Here is an 18,079-nt window from a genome sequence, read left to right on the forward strand (position 1 = left end):
TACATATCCCTTCACATATCACCAGTCAAAAAAAAAATTCACAACTTACAGCATACACTTCTGTGAATTCTCACCTTTCTGAATAAAAGTGAAGGCTCAAATTATTTGCCTGGAAATGGAAAAAAAGAAATTTATACAAATTCTTATTTGTTTGTCTTTAGATGCTGAAAAAAACCTAACAAAGTAATGGCTACCTACATAAGGTCTTTTATTTTGATCAAATTTACTAGATAAAAACATTACTGGGGAGAAATATTGCAGGATTTATATTTTAGTGCTTCCAAATTTCTCATGAAAGAAATCTTGAAAATATTATTTCTTCTATTTTATTCCAATTCAGGAACAACTATTCCTTTCCCTGGATGAATCTCTGGGCCACGCAACTTGCTCTGAAAAATAAGAAATGCATGTAATCTACATCCCTTTTCAAAATAAGATTTTTATATCATAATCCATATCTTAATTTTTTTTAGGATGAAGAACTAAATCATTCAAATTAACATGGTACAACCATCTACTGGCAGGTTGAATATTCAATGAACTACCTTTATTTTTCTTTAACTGTGTAACTATCTTCCTTATAAGGGGAAGAAGCCTTTGGCATATAGACAGTTAGCAAGTGTGTGTATTTACCTAATTATAGTACACAGGAAAGGAAAAAGACTCGTTGGGTCTCCTACATTCCAATTGATCATACCTAGCCTCAAAATCAAGTAAAGTTCTGTCTACATCCTTGATCTTCAATCATCATATTTAGATTTGAAGTTATGGACTCTTCCAACTTGGGCTATATCATCGCCTTCTAAGTATTTATGTATCTATACGGAAAACCCTATTTCTTCCCATCTTCTAGACATGTAGTCTTCCTTAATTTATTCTCATGACCTCTTAAAGCCCTCCTACCCTTAATTAAGAGATCTCTACTGTCAATGTAATCTATCCACTTTTGTAACCTGAATATTGTAATCATATCAACTCTTCCTCTTTGATCTTTCAAAGTTGGCAGACCCAGTGCTTTTAGTCTCTGTTCATATGATTTATCTGCCAGGCTTTGTCTCTTCTATCTTTTACCTCACTACATTTTTTGTTGTACCAGCACTTAATGTACAACTTTTCCTGTTTTTGTTTTGGTACATATTTGTCCACTCCTTCATTACAGATTTCTTTGGATATCGTCCATTTCTCTTCCAGCTGTGTTTCTTCATTAAAGAAGCTTTCCCAACTTGTTTTTTGAAAGAATTTTCTTAAGTTTCCCAAAATCAGTTTTGTTATACATTAGTCTTCCTTTTCTGTGTTTCTCATTTCTTTCCAAATAAATTTCCACTTTTAGTTTGAGCTCAAGTAGTTGGTCACTCTTCCCAATTGGTGTCTTGTATTCCATTTTATCCATAATTTCAGGCTCTGACATAAATATCAAGTCTAGTCGCGATGGTTCTTCATTATTTCTATATCTGGTATCCTCTTTTACCCATTGAGTCATTGTGCATTCAATGGTCATGTCCAGTATTATATTTCCCCAAAGGTCATCTCCACCTTTCACTGTCATCTTCTCCCAACATATTTCTTTAGAGTATAATTACTAAGTTTCCTCCTTTCAGTATTTCATTTAATGCATGCCTTGTGTCTTCCAATATTTTAGATTGGTCACTCTCTTTCCAAGAATATGTTTTAGAGAGCACATATATCACTACAACTTTTCTACTTTTCATGTCACTATTTTTAATTTTAATCATAATCAATTCTCAATTCCACATTATTATTTCCTTCTGTAATCTTTGTCACATTTAAGCCTTTCTTAGTCAAAAACATAACTCCTCCACCCTGTTTCTCCTATTTTTAATCCAGTGATTGTATAAACCTTGTCTGGGAGTATTTGGTGGTAGTGGACCTTTCAATTTTGTGGAAGAAAATGCAAAGGAAAGTCATTAAAGTAATTAAGAAGAAGAAACATCGGGTCAGGGATACAATTTATAAAAAAAAAAGTGTATAGTAGTATATGGTATTAAAGAAAAATACAATGTAGCGAGATACGTAAGAGACAAGTGGAGAAATAGCAAGAGAAATTCTGAAAGAGATACAAAAGAAGGGACACGAGATGGAAAAAGAAATAAGAGGAAATGCATAGATTGATACTATACTTTAAAGAAAAAGAAAAAAATAGACCTCTAATAATTACACTAAGTTCTCACATGATGGTGAAAGAAGTACAAACAAAAACAGCAAAGTTGGCAAAAAGTGAAAATTAACAAGAATAAATGGATAAACATGGAAATGAGCAATGAGGAAGAGAAAAGACACTAAAAAAGACACTAAAAAATGAAGCTGAGAAAATGAGAGAACTGAAAATGAAAAAAAAAAATGAGTTTTTGGGAGAGTGCTTGCCAAATCACTAGACTTATACAGCCATTACATGTTATGTCACCCATAGATCCTGCTTATTGAAAAAGTTTTTTTAACTCTTTAGTAATTGTGATGCTCTGCTAATATTAAGTCATCTGCATTACATAAGAACTTTAATGATGTCTCTCTAATTATATCTGTCATACATACAAATATAAAGAAAACAGTGTCTCCCCCATTTTCTTTGGAGATGGTTTGAACGTGGCAATGCTGCTGGTTTTGCCGGCCATGTCCTATGGGTCACCAGATAATGGAAGAAGTATAGTTGCACAATGCAACAAATGGGGTTAAATAAAAGAACCCAATACATTGTGTTATTTAAATGAATATAAACTCACTGGATGTCCAAATTCCATATGGTATCAACTTCTGGCATCTTGTTGGTCATCATGCTTCAGGTCCCTTTTAGCCATCTGATGGAAAAAGACAACCAAGATTTTTCTTTTTTATATCACAAAAAATGTTTTGTTTGTAATGCCTATTCATTAGGTATTTATTGGGTTTCAAATTGTAATATATTTTCTCTTCTATATATGAGATCTATTTTTTAAATACAATGGAAGTGGCAGAAAACTAAAAGTGTCTTACACAAATATAGATGGAGTAATAACAGGATTGAATGAGCTGAATGATTATCTGAAGGAAAAAGAACCGGACATAATGGGAATTGTAGAAACGAAATTAAAAGGTCCACTACCACCCAACAGTGTAGGACATGACGCATATAATTATTGGATTAGAAACAGAGAGAAAAAGCAAGGGGGTGGAGTTATGTTCCTGACTAAGAAGGATATAAACGTGAAGAGTGTCACATATGGAAAGAATACAGTAGAGATGATTATGATCTAAGTGGAAGACAGAGATAAGAAGAACAGAAAGTTTGTGATAAATTATGTGCCTCCAAAAACAGCCTCGTGAGAAGAGAGTGAACATAAATGTATGTTAGAGGACACAAAGATAACATTAAATAAGATAATGGAAGATGGAGGAAGAATAGTTATGATGGGCGACTTTAATTGCAAAGAAGTATGCTGGGAAGAGATGACAGTAAAGGGTGGAGACGGCTCATGGGGAAATGTTCTACTCGAGATGATTATTGACCATACAATGACACAGTGGATACAGGAGAACACTAGGTATAGAAATGAAGAACCATCGAGACTAGACCTAATAATCACATCTGAACCTGGAATAGTAGAAAAGATTGAATATAAAACACCAATAAGTAAAGGTGACCATATACTGATTGAACTGGAACTAAATGAGGAAAAATACATGAAAAGAAATGAACAATATTGAGAAGGAAGAATGATGTATGAAAAAACAAGTTTTGATAAAATAAGAGAATTCTTTCAAAAAGAAAACTGGGAAGGAATATACAAAGAAGAAACAACAGTGGAAGAGAAATGGAATATTTTGAAGAAAAAAAAAAAGTGGAAAAGTATGTCCCAAGACAAAAACAAGAAAAATAACATGTAAAGTGCTGGCACAACAAAAGTTGTAGGGAGTTAAAAGACAAAAGAGACAAAGCTTGGACCAAATGGAAAAAATACAAGACCTAAAAAATGGAAAATATATACTTGTTATAGAAATGAATCCCAAGCGTGCAGAGGAAAAGAGAAAATATGAAAAAGATGTCATAGAAAAGTGTAAAGATCAACCAAAACTATTTTACAGATTTGTAAACAGTAAACTGAAAAACAAACAAGATTTGGAGAAACTAAGACAAGGAGGAGTTGAATACACACAGGAAATTGAAATGGCGGAAATTATGAACAAGCATTTTAAATCAGTCTTTACAAGGGAGAACATACAACCGGAAGAGATCGAATGGAAAGAGAAAGTCCCCCCCCCCCATGAAAGAAATAGAAGTAACAAAGAATGAAATATTGAAATACTTGAGTAATTTTGATGTCAGAAAATTGCATGGACCAGATGAAATAGCAAACTGGATTTTGAAAGAATGCAGGAATGAACTGGCAGACAAAATACATAGCATAATAAACAGTTCCTTGAAAGAAGGAAAAGTCCCAGAAGATTGGAAAAAAGCAAATATAGTACCTATATATAAAGGGGGAAATAAAGAAGTCCCTACCAACTACAGACCAGTCTCTCTAACAAGTACAATAGCAAAAATTTGTGAAAGAATTGTCAAAAGTAGATGGGTAAAATATTTAGAAAAAAAAAAAACGTTCCAGGCAATTTGGATTCAGGCAAGGACGATCATGCATCACCAATTTAATATGTTTCTATTCAAGGCTAATAGATATAATACAAGAAAGAGATGGATAGGCTGATTGTGCATTTCTAGACCTAAAAAAAGCTTTTGACAAAGTATCACATATGAAGTTGCTTAAGAAATTAGAAACTGAAGGAGGAATAAAGGGCAAACTGTTTAAATGGATGGAAGACTTTTTGCAAGAAAGAAAAATGAGAGTAGTGATAAGATACAAACACTCAAAATGGGATGAAGTAATAAGTGGTGTTCCACAAGGAACAGTTCTGGCCCCAATAAGGTTTGCTATATATTAATGATATGGATGACGGAATTGAAAGTTTTATGAGCTTCTTTGCAGATGATGCAAAACTGTTCAAAAAAGTGAACACGGAAGAAGATTGTGAGTCACTACAGAGTGATCTAAATAAAGTACAGGAATGGAGTAGGAAGTGGGAGATGGAGTTCAACACTAAAAAGTGTAGTATAATGGAATTTGGAAAAAGCAAAAACAGAATAACAGGATCATATAAATTGGGAGAAGGAATAAAAAAGTAGAAAATGAGAAGGACCTGGGAGTCATTGTTATGAATAATATGTCACCTGAGAAACACATAAATAAGATTTTTGGAGAAACTTATAATTTAATAAGAACAATCAAAGTGGCATTTACATACCTGGATGAAGAAATGGTGAAGAAAATTCTAATCACTCTGATAAGACCAAGATTGGAATATGCAGCAACGATGTGGTCACCAAGTACAAAAAATGTATAAAAAACTTGAAAGAATACAAAGAGCAATTACAAAATTGGCACCAACACTCTCAAAACTATCATATGCAGAGAGACTAGCAAAACTTGAACTACAGACACTAGAGCAAAGAAGAGAGAGGAGATTTGATAGCTATTTACAGAATCATGAAAGGCATAGAAATTATTGATAGAGAGACCGATAAAATGGGATGATAGAAATACAAGAGGACACGGAAAGAAAATCAAGAAAGACAGCTATAGAAGAGATCTGAAAAAGAACAGCTTTCCTCACAGAGTAATAGACAGTTGGAACAAGTTAGATGAGAAAGTGGTGTGCCCGTTTTCTACTGCCTAACCAAAAATCAGTAGACACTGACAAATAGGATGAGATCAGGCCATGGTAGAACAGCAGCCAAACTGCACCAATGGGACTATCGTGAATCCCCTATATGCCCCCCAGCATGTCATGCATCCCCACAGGACACAGACCATCTTGTGTTGAACTGTCTGGTCACAGTGATACCAGGGTGATATGGTACAGCACATGAAGCTGGCAAGGCATTCATCAACTGGACTCTTACGAATTTGAAGGTGTGAGAAATACCATACACAACTATTAGTGATAGTACCTAGAGCCTGGTTTTGGAGAACCTCGAGCTTGTCCTCAAAGCTGAGATGAAGAGGAGAGCCCCAGAGGCATAGTCCACCATTGAATGTACCACCTGAATGTAATATGTCCGGAGGACCTTGTGCCTGGCACCCAGCTGGGGCCCTGCTATGGCTCTGAGATTTAATCTTGTTTTCGTGGCCTCACGGAGGTATCTGACCTCGGGGCGAAGGAGAGCCTGAAATCAATCAAGATGCCCAAGTATTGATTATTATCAGACACCCAGGGGAGGATGTCGCCTCAAAGAGTAAGATGGAGGCATTGATTCTGCATCCTTAAACTCATTAATGCAGGCAAGTGAGGCTATGTGTTTAGAGGCAATGACACTTTAGGTTAATATCAAATCTTGCAAATACTACTCATTTCTCATGACTACTTTTTTTTGTGAATCCTATTTCTGGGCTTCTTTCCTCCTTATTTCTAAGGATTACCCCCTATTCTTTTTTAATCCTGCCGTGGGTCATATTTTTTTCATTAGTGTGCATATTCTTCTTGTGAACTTTCTCAACAACACAGGTCACTCTGGAAACCACTTGTAGCTCATTAGGAAATGTAAATACATAATTTGATTGCTTAATGAGCGAATGAATCTTAAACAGTATCACTGGTCATGAATTGTGTATCCTCATACTATGTAATCTTAAAACTGGTGTAAAACGGACTCATCCAATACACCATTACCTGGCAAAACAGAAGTAATATTCAGAGACTACTAAACATTTCAAGCTTTATTAGAATACAATAGTAATCCAAAACAATTTTAACACTTTATATAACATTTTCCCATTAGGATTCTTCAATAATCAATTCTTGTGATAGATCAGTTATCTGAACAGCATAGAAATCATCCTATATATATATATCAACAATATTAACATACTACAGATCTTTATTTACAAGTCTTCAGTATATCATGTGAATACAGAAAGACATTATAAACTTTGAAAAAAAAATCACAATAAAAGAAACCACAAGTCAGGTTTCTCAACAGAATTTAGCACAGCACAAATTATGACCAATATTTCCAAGTATGTTCTACTCTGACAAGAAGTACCCTTACAGGTCGAGAGGATAGTAATACAACTTAGTCTTGCTCTGTTTTGATCAAGTTAAGGTCATACTCCTCCTTGATTTCCATGTCCTCCTTTACCCAAGTGCTTGTTATACTACCTGGAATTCCATCTGAGTTATCCAACTCCTCCATCAGCTCATGCTTGACATTTGTCAACTTAATACCAACAGGTTTCAAAGAATCACTGTCATCACTCGCCCAACAATCACTCTTCAAATCTGCAGAATATGAGAACAAAGTTTCTCTTTCGGTGCTTTTAGGGGATTCCTCTCCCGTGTGAGTACGCATATGTTTTTTCAGAGTGCCAGACCGGGTAAAGGAAGCGACACAACAAACACACTTGTACGGCTTCTCGCCTGTATGCGACCTCATGTGACTTTTTAGAGTACCAGACTGAGCGAACGAAGATTTACATAGAATACATGTGTAAGGCTTTTCTCTGGTGTGGATTCTCATGTGTTTGATGAGGCCATAAGAAGCGGAGAACGATGCCTTACAGAAAGTACAACTGTGAGATTTCTCCCCTGTGTGAGATTTGACGTGTCTTTTCAGAGAGCAGGCCTGAGAAAATGCAGCTCTGCAAATCGTACACTCATACGGCCTCTCTCCTGTGTGAGTTCTCATGTGGAGTTTCAGTTGGAAAGGCTTCGAAAATGAAAACTCACAAAGATTGCACTGATGAGGACCCTTCCTTGTGTGAGTTCTCATGTGGGATTTCAGCAACCCCGGCTTGGAGAACAAAGTATCACAAATAGTACACTTATTCTTTTCCCTTGTGTGAGTTTTCATGTGGTTTTGCAAATTACTAGACCCAGAAAATGAAGCTTGGCAAAGTGTACACTTATGCGGTTTCTCCTTTATGTGGGTTCTTATGTGCCTTTCGAGATTACGAGATGTAGAAAATGAAGTGTTACATAGGCTACATTCATGTGGCTTTTCTCCTGTGTGAATTCTCATGTGACTTTTGAGGGTATCTGACCGAGCAAACGAAGCCTTGCAAAGAGCGCATTCGTGTGGCTTTTCTCCTGTATGCGTTCTCATGTGACATTTCAGGTGACCAGATTGAGAAAATGACGCTTTGCAAATGGCACATTCATGTGGCCTCTCTCCTGTGTGGGTTCTCATATGTCTTTTCAGAGTACCTGAATAAATTAAAGTTTTACAAATAGCACATTCCTGAGGTTTTTCTGTTTGAGAGCTCATATTTCTAATAAGACCACCAGACCCAAACGCTGATCCACATTGGGTGCACTTGACAGATTTTCCCTTGTATATGATCTCATATGACTTTTCTGGATCCCATATTCAGAAAATGTTGATTCATAAAGAATACATCACTAGTGGGAAAATTAACCTTTGTATAGTGATGAGGCTTTTTCAATGTGTGAATTCTCATATGGATTTTCTCAACTCCACATTTAGAGTACACTAAGATATCATCCCACTGAGTTCACATACGACTTTCTAAAGAAGCAAAGTATGAAGGAAATGTCACAAAAAGTTTACTCATGAGGCTTCTTCTCTGTACGAATTATCATTTAGCTTTTTAGAATAAGACTTGGAAAATGGGGTTTCACAAAGAGCATATCTGAATGGTTTCTCACCTTCATAACTTCTCATAATATTTCCAATTTACTGAAGGATAAGAAGCTTCCTAGTGAGAGCAATGAACTTACATATCCCTTCACATATCACCAGTCAAAAAAAAAATTCACAACTTACAGCATACACTTCTGTGAATTCTCACCTTTCTGAATAAAAGTGAAGGCTCAAATTATTTGCCTGGAAATGGAAAAAAAGAAATTTATACAAATTCTTATTTGTTTGTCTTTAGATGCTGAAAAAAACCTAACAAAGTAATGGCTACCTACATAAGGTCTTTTATTTTGATCAAATTTACTAGATAAAAACATTACTGGGGAGAAATATTGCAGGATTTATATTTTAGTGCTTCCAAATTTCTCATGAAAGAAATCTTGAAAATATTATTTCTTCTATTTTATTCCAATTCAGGAACAACTATTCCTTTCCCTGGATGAATCTCTGGGCCACGCAACTTGCTCTGAAAAATAAGAAATGCATGTAATCTACATCCCTTCTCAAAATAAGATTTTTATATCATAATCCACATCTTAATCTTTTTTAGGATGAAGAACTAAATCATTCAAATTAACATGGTACAACCATCTACTAGGTTGAATATTCAATGAACTACCTTTATTTTTCTTTAACTGTGTAACTATCTTCCTTATAAGGGGAAGAAGCCTTTGGCATATAGACAGTTAGCAAGTGTGTGTATTTACCTAATTATAGTACACAGGAAAGGAAAAAGACTCGTTGGGTCTCCTACATTCCAATTGATCATACCTAGCCTCAAAATCATGTAAAGTTCTGTCTACATCCTTGATCTTCAATCAGCATATTTAGATTTGAAGTTATGGACTCTTCCAACTTGGGCTATATCATCGCCTTCTAAGTATTTATGTATCTATACGGAAAACCCCATTTCTTCCCATCTTTTAGACATGTAGTCTTCTTACAGCCCTCCTATTCTTAATTAAGAGATCTCTTCTGTCAATTTAATCTATCCACTTTTGTAACCTGAATATTGTAATCATATCAACTCTTCCTCTTTGATCTTTCAAAGTTGGCAGACCCAGTGCTTTTAGTCTCTGTTCATATGATTTATCTGCCAGGCTTTGTCTCTTCTATCTTTTACCTCACTACATTTTTTGTTGTACCAGCACTTAATGTACAACTTTTCCTGTTTTTGTTTTGGTACATATTTATCCACTCCTTCATTACAGATTTCTTTGGATATCGTCCATTTCTCTTCCAGCTGTGTTTCTTCATTAAAGAAGCTTTCCCAACTTGTTTTTTGAAAGAATTTTCTTAAGTTTCCCAAAATCAGTTTTGTTATACATTAGTCTTCCTTTTCTGTGTTTCTCATTTCTTTCCAAATAAATTTCCACTTTTAGTTTGAGCTCAAGTAGTTGGTCACTCTTCCCAATTGGTGTCTTGTATTCCATTTTATCCATAATTTCAGGCTCTGACATAAATATCAAGTCTAGTCGCGATGGTTCTTCATTATTTCTATATCTGGTATCCTCTTTTACCCATTGAGTCATTGTGCATTCAATGGTCATGTCCAGTATTATATTTCCCCAAAGGTCATCTCCACCTTTCACTGTCATCTTCTCCCAACATATTTCTTTAGAGTATAATTACTAAGTTTCCTCCTTTCAGTATTTCATTTAATGCATGCCTTGTGTCTTCCAATATTTTAGATTGGTCACTCTCTTTCCAAGGATATCTTTTAGAGAGCACATATATCACTACAACTTTTCTACTTTTCATGTCGCTATTTTTAATTTTAATCATAATCAATTCTCAATTCCACATTATTATTTCCTTCTGTAATCTTTGTCACATTTAAGCCTTTCTAAGTCAAAAACATAACTCCTCCACCCTGTTTCTCCTATTTCTAATCCAGTGATTGTATAAACCTTGTCTGGGAGTATTTGGTGGTAGTGGACCTTTCAATTTTGTGGAAGAAAATGCAAAGGAAAGTCATTAAAGTAATTAAGAAGAAAAAATTGGGTCAGGGACACAATTTATAAAAAAAAAAGTGTATAGTAGTATATGGTATTAAAGAAAAATACAATGTAGCGAGATACGTAAGAGACAAGTGGAGAAATAGCAAGAGAAATTATGAAAGAGATACAAAAGAAGGGACACGAGATGGAAAAAGAAATAAGAGGAAATGCATAGATTGATACTATACTTTAAAGAAAAAACAAAATAGACCTCTAATAATTACACTAAGTTCTCACATGATGGTGAAAGAAGTACAAACAAAAACAGCAAAGTTGGCAAAAAGTGAAAATTAACAAGAATAAATGGATAAACATGGAAATGAGCAATGAGGAAGAGAAAAGACACTAAAAAAGACACTAAAAAATGAAGCTGAGAAAATGAGAGAACTGAAAATGAAAAAAAAAAATGAGTTTTTGGGAGAGTGCTTGCCAAATCACTAGACTTATACAGCCATTACATGTTATGTCACCCATAGATCCTGCTTATTGAAAAAGTTTTTTTTAACTCTTTAGTAATTGTGATGCTCTGCTAATATTAAGTCATCTGCATTACATAAGAACTTTAATGATGTCTCTCTAATTACATCTGTCATACATACAAATATAAAGAAAACAGTGTCTCCCCCATTTTCTTTGGAGATGGTTTGGACGTGGCAATGCTGCTGGTTTTGCCGGCCACGTCCTATGGGTCACCAGATAATGGAAGAAGTATAGTTGCACAATGCAACAAATGGGGTTAAATAAAAGAACCCAATACATTGTGTTATTTAAATGAATATAAACTCACTGGATGTCCAAATTCATATGGTGTCAACTTCTGGCATCTTGTTGGTCATCATGCTTCAGGTCCCTTTTAGCCATCTGATGGAAAAAGACAACCAAGATTTTTCTTTTTTATATCACAAAAAATGTTTTGTTTGTAATGCCTATTCATTAGGTATTTATTGGGTTTCAAATTGTAATATATTTTCTCTTCTATATATGAGATCTATTTTTTAAATACAATGGAAGTGGCAGAAAACTAAAAGTGTCTTACACAAATATAGATGGAGTAATAACAGGATTGAATGAGCTGAATGATTATCTGAAGGAAAAAGAACCGGACATAATGGGAATTGTAGAAACGAAATTAAAAGGTCCACTACCACCCAACAGTGTAGGACATGACGCATATAATTATTGGATTAGAAACAGAGAGAAAAAGCAAGGGGGTGGAGTTATGTTCCTGACTAAGAAGGATATAAACGTGAAGAGTGTCACATATGGAAAGAATACAGTAGAGATGATTATGATCTAAGTGGAAGACAGAGATAAGAAGAACAGAAAGTTTGTGATAAATTATGTGCCTCCAAAAACAGCCTCGTGAGAAGAGAGTGAACATAAATGTATGTTAGAGGACACAAAGATAACATTAAATAAGATAATGGAAGATGGAGGAAGAATAGTTATGATGGGCGACTTTAATTGCAAAGAAGTATGCTGGGAAGAGATGACAGTAAAGGGTGGAGACGGCTCATGGGGAAATGTTCTACTCGAGATGATTATTGACCATACAATGACACAGTGGATACAGGAGAACACTAGGTATAGAAATGAAGAACCATCGAGACTAGACCTAATAATCACATCTGAACCTGGAATAGTAGAAAAGATTGAATATAAAACACCAATAAGTAAAGGTGACCATATACTGATTGAACTGGAACTAAATGAGGAAAAATACATGAAAAGAAATGAACAATATAGGAAAGGAAGAATGATGTATGAAAAAACAAACTTTGATAAAATAAGAGAATTCTTTCAAAAAGAAAACTGGGAAGGAATATACAAAGAAGAAACAACAGTGGAAGAGAAATGGAATATTTTGAAAAAAAAAAAAAAATAGGAGTGGAAAAGTATATCCCAAGACAAAAACAAGAAAAAAAAATATGTAAAGTGCTGGTACAACAAAAGTTGTAGGGAGTTAAAAGACAAAAGAGACAAAGCTTGGACCAAATGGAAAAAATACAAGACCTAAAAAATGGAAAATATATACTTGTTATAGAAATGAATCCCAAGCGTGCAGAGGAAAAGAGAAAATATGAAAAAGATGTCATAGAAAAGTGTAAAGATCAACCAAAACTATTTTACAGATTTGTAAACAGTAAACTGAAAAACAAACAAGATTTGGAGAAACTAAGACAAGGAGGAGTTGAATACACACAGGAAATTGAAATGGCGGAAATTATGAACAAGCATTTTAAATCAGTCTTTACAAGGGAGAACATACAACCGGAAGAGATCGAATGGAAAGAGAAAGTCCCCCCCCCCCCATGAAAGAAATAGAAGTAACAAAGAATGAAATATTGAAATACTTGAGTAATTTTGATGTCAGAAAATTGCATGGACCAGATGAAATAGCAAACTGGATTTTGAAAGAATGCAGGAATGAACTGGCAGACAAAATACATAGCATAATAAACAGTTCCTTGAAAGAAGGAAAAGTCCCAGAAGATTGGAAAAAAGCAAATATAGTACCTATATATAAAGGGGGAAATAAAGAAGTCCCTACCAACTACAGACCAGTCTCTCTAACAAGTACAATAGCAAAAATTTGTGAAAGAATTGTCAAAAGTAGATGGGTAAAATATTTAGAAAAAAAAAAACGTTCCAGGCAATTTGGATTCAGACAAGGACGATCATGCATCACCAATTTAATATGTTTCTATTCAAGGCTAATAGATATAATACAAGAAAGAGATGGATAGGCTGATTGTGCATTTCTAGACCTAAAAAAAGCTTTTGACAAAGTATCACATATGAAGTTGCTTAAGAAATTAGAAACTGAAGGAGGAATAAAGGGCAAACTGTTTAAATGGATGGAAGACTTTTTGCAAGAAAGAAAAATGAGAGTAGTGATAAGAGACAAACACTCAAAATGGGATGAAGTAATAAGCGGTGTTCCACAAGGAACAGTTCTGGCCCCAATAATGTTTGCTATATATATTAATGATATGGATGACGGAATTGAAAGTTATATGAGCTTCTTTGCAGATGATGCAAAACTGTTGAAAAAAGTGAACACTGAAGAAGATTGTGAGTCACTACAGAGTGATCTAAATAAAGTACAGGAATGGAGTAGGAAGTGGGAGATGGAGTTCAACACTAAAAAGTGTAGTATAATGGAATTTGGAAAAAGCAAAAACAGAATAACAGGATCATATAAATTGGGAGAAGGAATAAAAAAGTAGAAAATGAGAAGGACCTGGGAGTCATTGTTATGAATAATATGTCACCTGAGAAACATATAAATAAGATTTTTGGAGAAACTTATAATTTAATAAGAACAATCAAAGTGGCATTTACATACCTGGATGAAGAAATGGTGAAGAAAATTCTAATCACTCTGATAAGACCAAGATTGGAATATGCAGCAACAATATGGTCACCAAGTACAAAAAGATGTATAAAAAAAAATTTGAAAGAATACAAAGAGCAATTACAAAATTGGCACCAACACTGTCAAAACTATCATATGCAGAGAGACTAGCAAAACTTGAACTACAGACACTAGAGCAAAGAAGAGAGAGGAGATTTGATAGCTATTTACAGAATCATGAAAGGCATAGAAATTATTGATAGAGAGACCGATAAAATGGGATGATAGAAATACAAGAGGACACGGAAAGAAAATCAAGAAAGACAGCTATAGAAGAGATCTGAAAAAGAACAGCTTTCCTCACAGAGTAATAGACAGTTGGAACAAGTTAGATGAGAAAGTGGTGTGCCCGTTTTCTACTGCCTAACCAAAAATTAGTAGACACTGACAAATAGGATGAGATCAGGCCATGGTAGAACAGCAGCCAAACTGCACCAATGGGACTATCGTGAATCCCCTATATGCCCCCCAGCATGTCATGCATCCCCACAGGACACAGACCATCTTGTGTTGAACTGTCTGGTCACAGTGATACCAGGGTGATATGGTACAGCACATGAAGCTGGCAAGGCATTCATCAACTGGACTCTTACGAATTTGAAGGTGTGAGAAATACCATACACAACTATTAGTGATAGTACTTAGAGCCTGGTTTTGGAGAACCTCGAGCTTGTCCTCAAAGCTGAGATGAAGAGGAGAGCCCCAGAGGCATAGTCCACCATTGAATGTACCACCTGAATGTAATATGTCCGGAGGACCTTGTGCCTGGCACCCAGCTGGGGCCCTGCTATGGCTCTGAGATTTAATCTTGTTTTCGTGGCCTCACGGAGGTATCTGACCTCGGGGCGAAGGAGAGCCTGAAATCAATCAAGATGCCCAAGTATTGATTATTATCAGACACCCAGGGGAGGATGTCGCCTCAAAGAGTAAGATGGAGGCATTGATTCTGCATCCTTAAACTCATTAATGCAGGCAAGTGAGGCTATGTGTTTAGAGGCAATGACACTTTAGGTTAATATCAAATCTTGCAAATACTACTCATTTCTCATGACTACTTTTTTTTGTGAATCCTATTTCTGGGCTTCTTTCCTCCTTATTTCTAAGGATTACCCCCTATTCTTTTTTAATCCTGCCGTGGGTCATATTTTTTTCATTAGTGTGCATATTCTTCTTGTGAACTTTCTCAACAACACAGGTCACTCTGGAAACCACTTGTAGCTCATTAGGAAATGTAAATACATAATTTGATTGCTTAATGAGCGAATGAATCTTAAACAGTATCACTGGTCATGAATTGTGTATCCTCATACTATGTAATCTTAAAACTGGTGTAAAACGGACTCATCCAATACACCATTACCTGGCAAAACAGAAGTAATATTCAGAGACTACTAAACATTTCAAGCTTTATTAGAATACAATAGTAATCCAAAACAATTTTAACACTTTATATAACATTTTCCCATTAGGATTCTTCAATAATCAATTCTTGTGATAGATCAGTTATCTGAACAGCATAGAAATCATCCTATATATATATATATCAACAATATTAACATACTACAGATCTTTATTTACAAGTCTTCAGTATATCATGTGAATACAGAAAGACATTATAAACTTTGAAAAAAAAATCACAATAAAAGAAACCACAAGTCAGGTTTCTCAACAGAATTTAGCACAGCACAAATTATGACCAATATTTCCAAGTATGTTCTACTCTGACAAGAAGTACCCTTACAGGTCGAGAGGATAGTAATACAACTTAGTCTTGCTCTGTTTTGATCAAGTTAAGGTCATACTCCTCCTTGATTTCCATGTCCTCCTTTACCCAAGTGCTTGTTATACTACCTGGAATTCCATCTGAGTTATCCAACTCCTCCATCAGCTCATGCTTGACATTTGTCAACTTAATACCAACAGGTTTCAAAGAATCACTGTCATCACTCGCCCAACAATCACTCTTCAAATCTGCAGAATATGAGAACAAAGTTTCTCTTTCGGTGCTTTTAGGGGATTCCTCTCCCGTGTGAGTACGCATATGTTTTTTCAGAGTGCCAGACCGGGTAAAGGAAGCGACACAACAAACACACTTGTACGGCTTCTCGCCTGTATGAGACCTCATGTGACTTTTGAGAGTACCCGACTGAGCGAACGAAGATTTACATAGAATACATGTGTAAGGCTTTTCTCTGGTGTGGATTCTCATGTGTTTGATGAGGCCATAAGAAGCGGAGAACGATGCCTTACAGAAAGTACAACTGTGAGATTTCTCCCCTGTGTGAGATTTGACGTGTCTTTTGAGAGAGCAGGCCTGAGAAAATGCAGCTCTGCAAATCGTACACTCGTACGGCCTCTCTCCTGTGTGAGTTCTCATGTGGAGTTTGAGTTGGAAAGGCTTCGAAAATGAAAACTCACAAAGATTGCACTGATGAGGCCCCTTCCTTGTGTGAGTTCTCATGTGGGATTTCAGCAACCCCGGCTTGGAGAACAAAGTATCACAAATAGTACACTTATTCTTTTCCCTTGTGTGAGTTTTCATATGGTTTTGCAAATTACTAGACCCAGAGAATGAAGCTTGGCAAAGTGTACACTTATGCGGTTTCTCCTTTATGTGGGTTCTTATGTGCCTTTCGAGATTACGAGATGTAGAAAATGAAGTGTTACATAGGCTACATTCATGTGGCTTTTCTCCTGTGTGAATTCTCATGTGACTTTTGAGAGTATCTGACCGAGCAAACGAAGCCTTGCAAAGAGCGCATTCGTGTGGCTTTTCTCCTGTATGTGTTCTCATATGACATTTCAGGTGACCAGATTGAGAAAATGACGCTTTGCAAATGGCACATTCATGTGGCCTCTCTCCTGTGTGGGTTCTCATATGTCTTTTCAGAGTACCTGAATAAATTAAAGTTTTACAAATAGCACATTCCTGAGGTTTTTCTGTTTGAGAGCTCATATTTCTAATAAGACCACCAGACCCAAACGCTGATCCACATTGGGTGCACTTGACAGATTTTCCCTTGTATATGATCTCATATGACTTTTCTGGATCCCATATTCAGAAAATGTTGATTCATAAAGAATACATCACTAGTGGGAAAATTAACCTTTGTATAGTGATGAGGCTTTTTCAATGTGTGAATTCTCATATGGATTTTCTCAACTCCACATTTAGAGTACACTAAGATATCATCCCACTGAGTTCACATACGACTTTCTAAAGAAGCAAAGTATGAAGGAAATGTCACAAAAAGTTTACTCATGAGGCTTCTTCTCTGTACGAATTATCATTTAGCTTTTTAGAATAAGACTTGGAAAATGGAGTTTCACAAAGAGCATATCTGAATGGTTTCTCACCTTCATAACTTCTCATAATATTTCCAATTTACTGAAGGATAAAGAAGCTTCCTAGTGAGAGCAATGAACTTACATATCCCTTCACATATCACCAGTCAAAAAAAAAATTCACAACTTACAGCATACACTTCTGTGAATTCTCACCTTTCTGAATAAAAGTGAAGGCTCAAATTATTTGCCTGGAAATGGAAAAAAAGAAATTTATACAAATTCTTATTTGTTTGTCTTTAGATGCTGAAAAAACCCTAACAAAGTAATGGCTACCTACATAAGGTCTTTTATTTTGATCAAATTTACTAGATAAAAACATTACTGGGGAGAAATATTGCAGGATTTATATTTTAGTGCTTCCAAATTTCTCATGAAAGAAATCTTGAAAATATTATTTCTTCTATTTTATTCCAATTCAGGAACAACTATTCCTTTCCCTGGATGAATCTCTGGGCCACGCAACTTGCTCTGAAAAATAAGAAATGCATGTAATCTACATCCCTTCTCAAAATAAGATTTTTATATCATAATCCACATCTTAATCTTTTTTAGGATGAAGAACTAAATCATTCAAATTAACATGGTACAACCATCTACTGGCAGGTTGAA

General features: G+C 35.3%; 2 protein-coding genes across 2 annotated transcripts in view; both read right to left on the reverse strand.

The window, feature by feature from the left end:
• The window catches only part of LOC143030374 (uncharacterized), a 32,211-nt gene that overhangs the window by 10,819 nt on the left and 3,313 nt on the right, over nucleotides 1-18,079 (reverse strand). Inside the window, exons 3-6 of the mRNA XM_076193523.1 lie at nucleotides 15,891-17,938; nucleotides 14,624-14,917; nucleotides 5,859-6,152; nucleotides 75-109 (exon numbers count right to left, since the gene is read on the reverse strand). Of these exons, the coding sequence (XP_076049638.1) occupies nucleotides 75-109; nucleotides 5,859-6,152; nucleotides 14,624-14,917; nucleotides 15,891-17,078 (1,811 nt within the window). The 5' untranslated portion in view covers nucleotides 17,079-17,938. The remainder of the gene's footprint in view (nucleotides 1-74; nucleotides 110-5,858; nucleotides 6,153-14,623; nucleotides 14,918-15,890; nucleotides 17,939-18,079) is intronic.
• Nucleotides 6,785-11,565, reverse strand: LOC143031677 (uncharacterized). Its single transcript, XM_076195799.1, has 2 exons — nucleotides 11,492-11,565; nucleotides 6,785-9,170 (listed from the first exon to the last, which is right to left on the reverse strand). The coding sequence occupies exon 2, from the start codon at nucleotides 8,309-8,311 to the stop codon at nucleotides 7,121-7,123; it is 1,191 nt and encodes a 396-aa protein (XP_076051914.1). The 5' UTR covers nucleotides 8,312-9,170; nucleotides 11,492-11,565; the 3' UTR covers nucleotides 6,785-7,120.

This window comes from Oratosquilla oratoria, chromosome 12 (assembly GCF_046742065.1).
Source record: "Oratosquilla oratoria isolate Oo_2021 chromosome 12, ASM4674206v1, whole genome shotgun sequence".
Lineage (NCBI taxonomy): Eukaryota > Metazoa > Arthropoda > Malacostraca > Stomatopoda > Squillidae > Oratosquilla > Oratosquilla oratoria.

What these genes read in the sequence shown, in the direction of transcription:
- LOC143031677 (XM_076195799.1), bottom strand. Translation starts at nt 8,311, where the DNA reads ATGAGCTCTCAAACAGAAAAACCTCAGGAATGTGCTATTTGTAAAACT.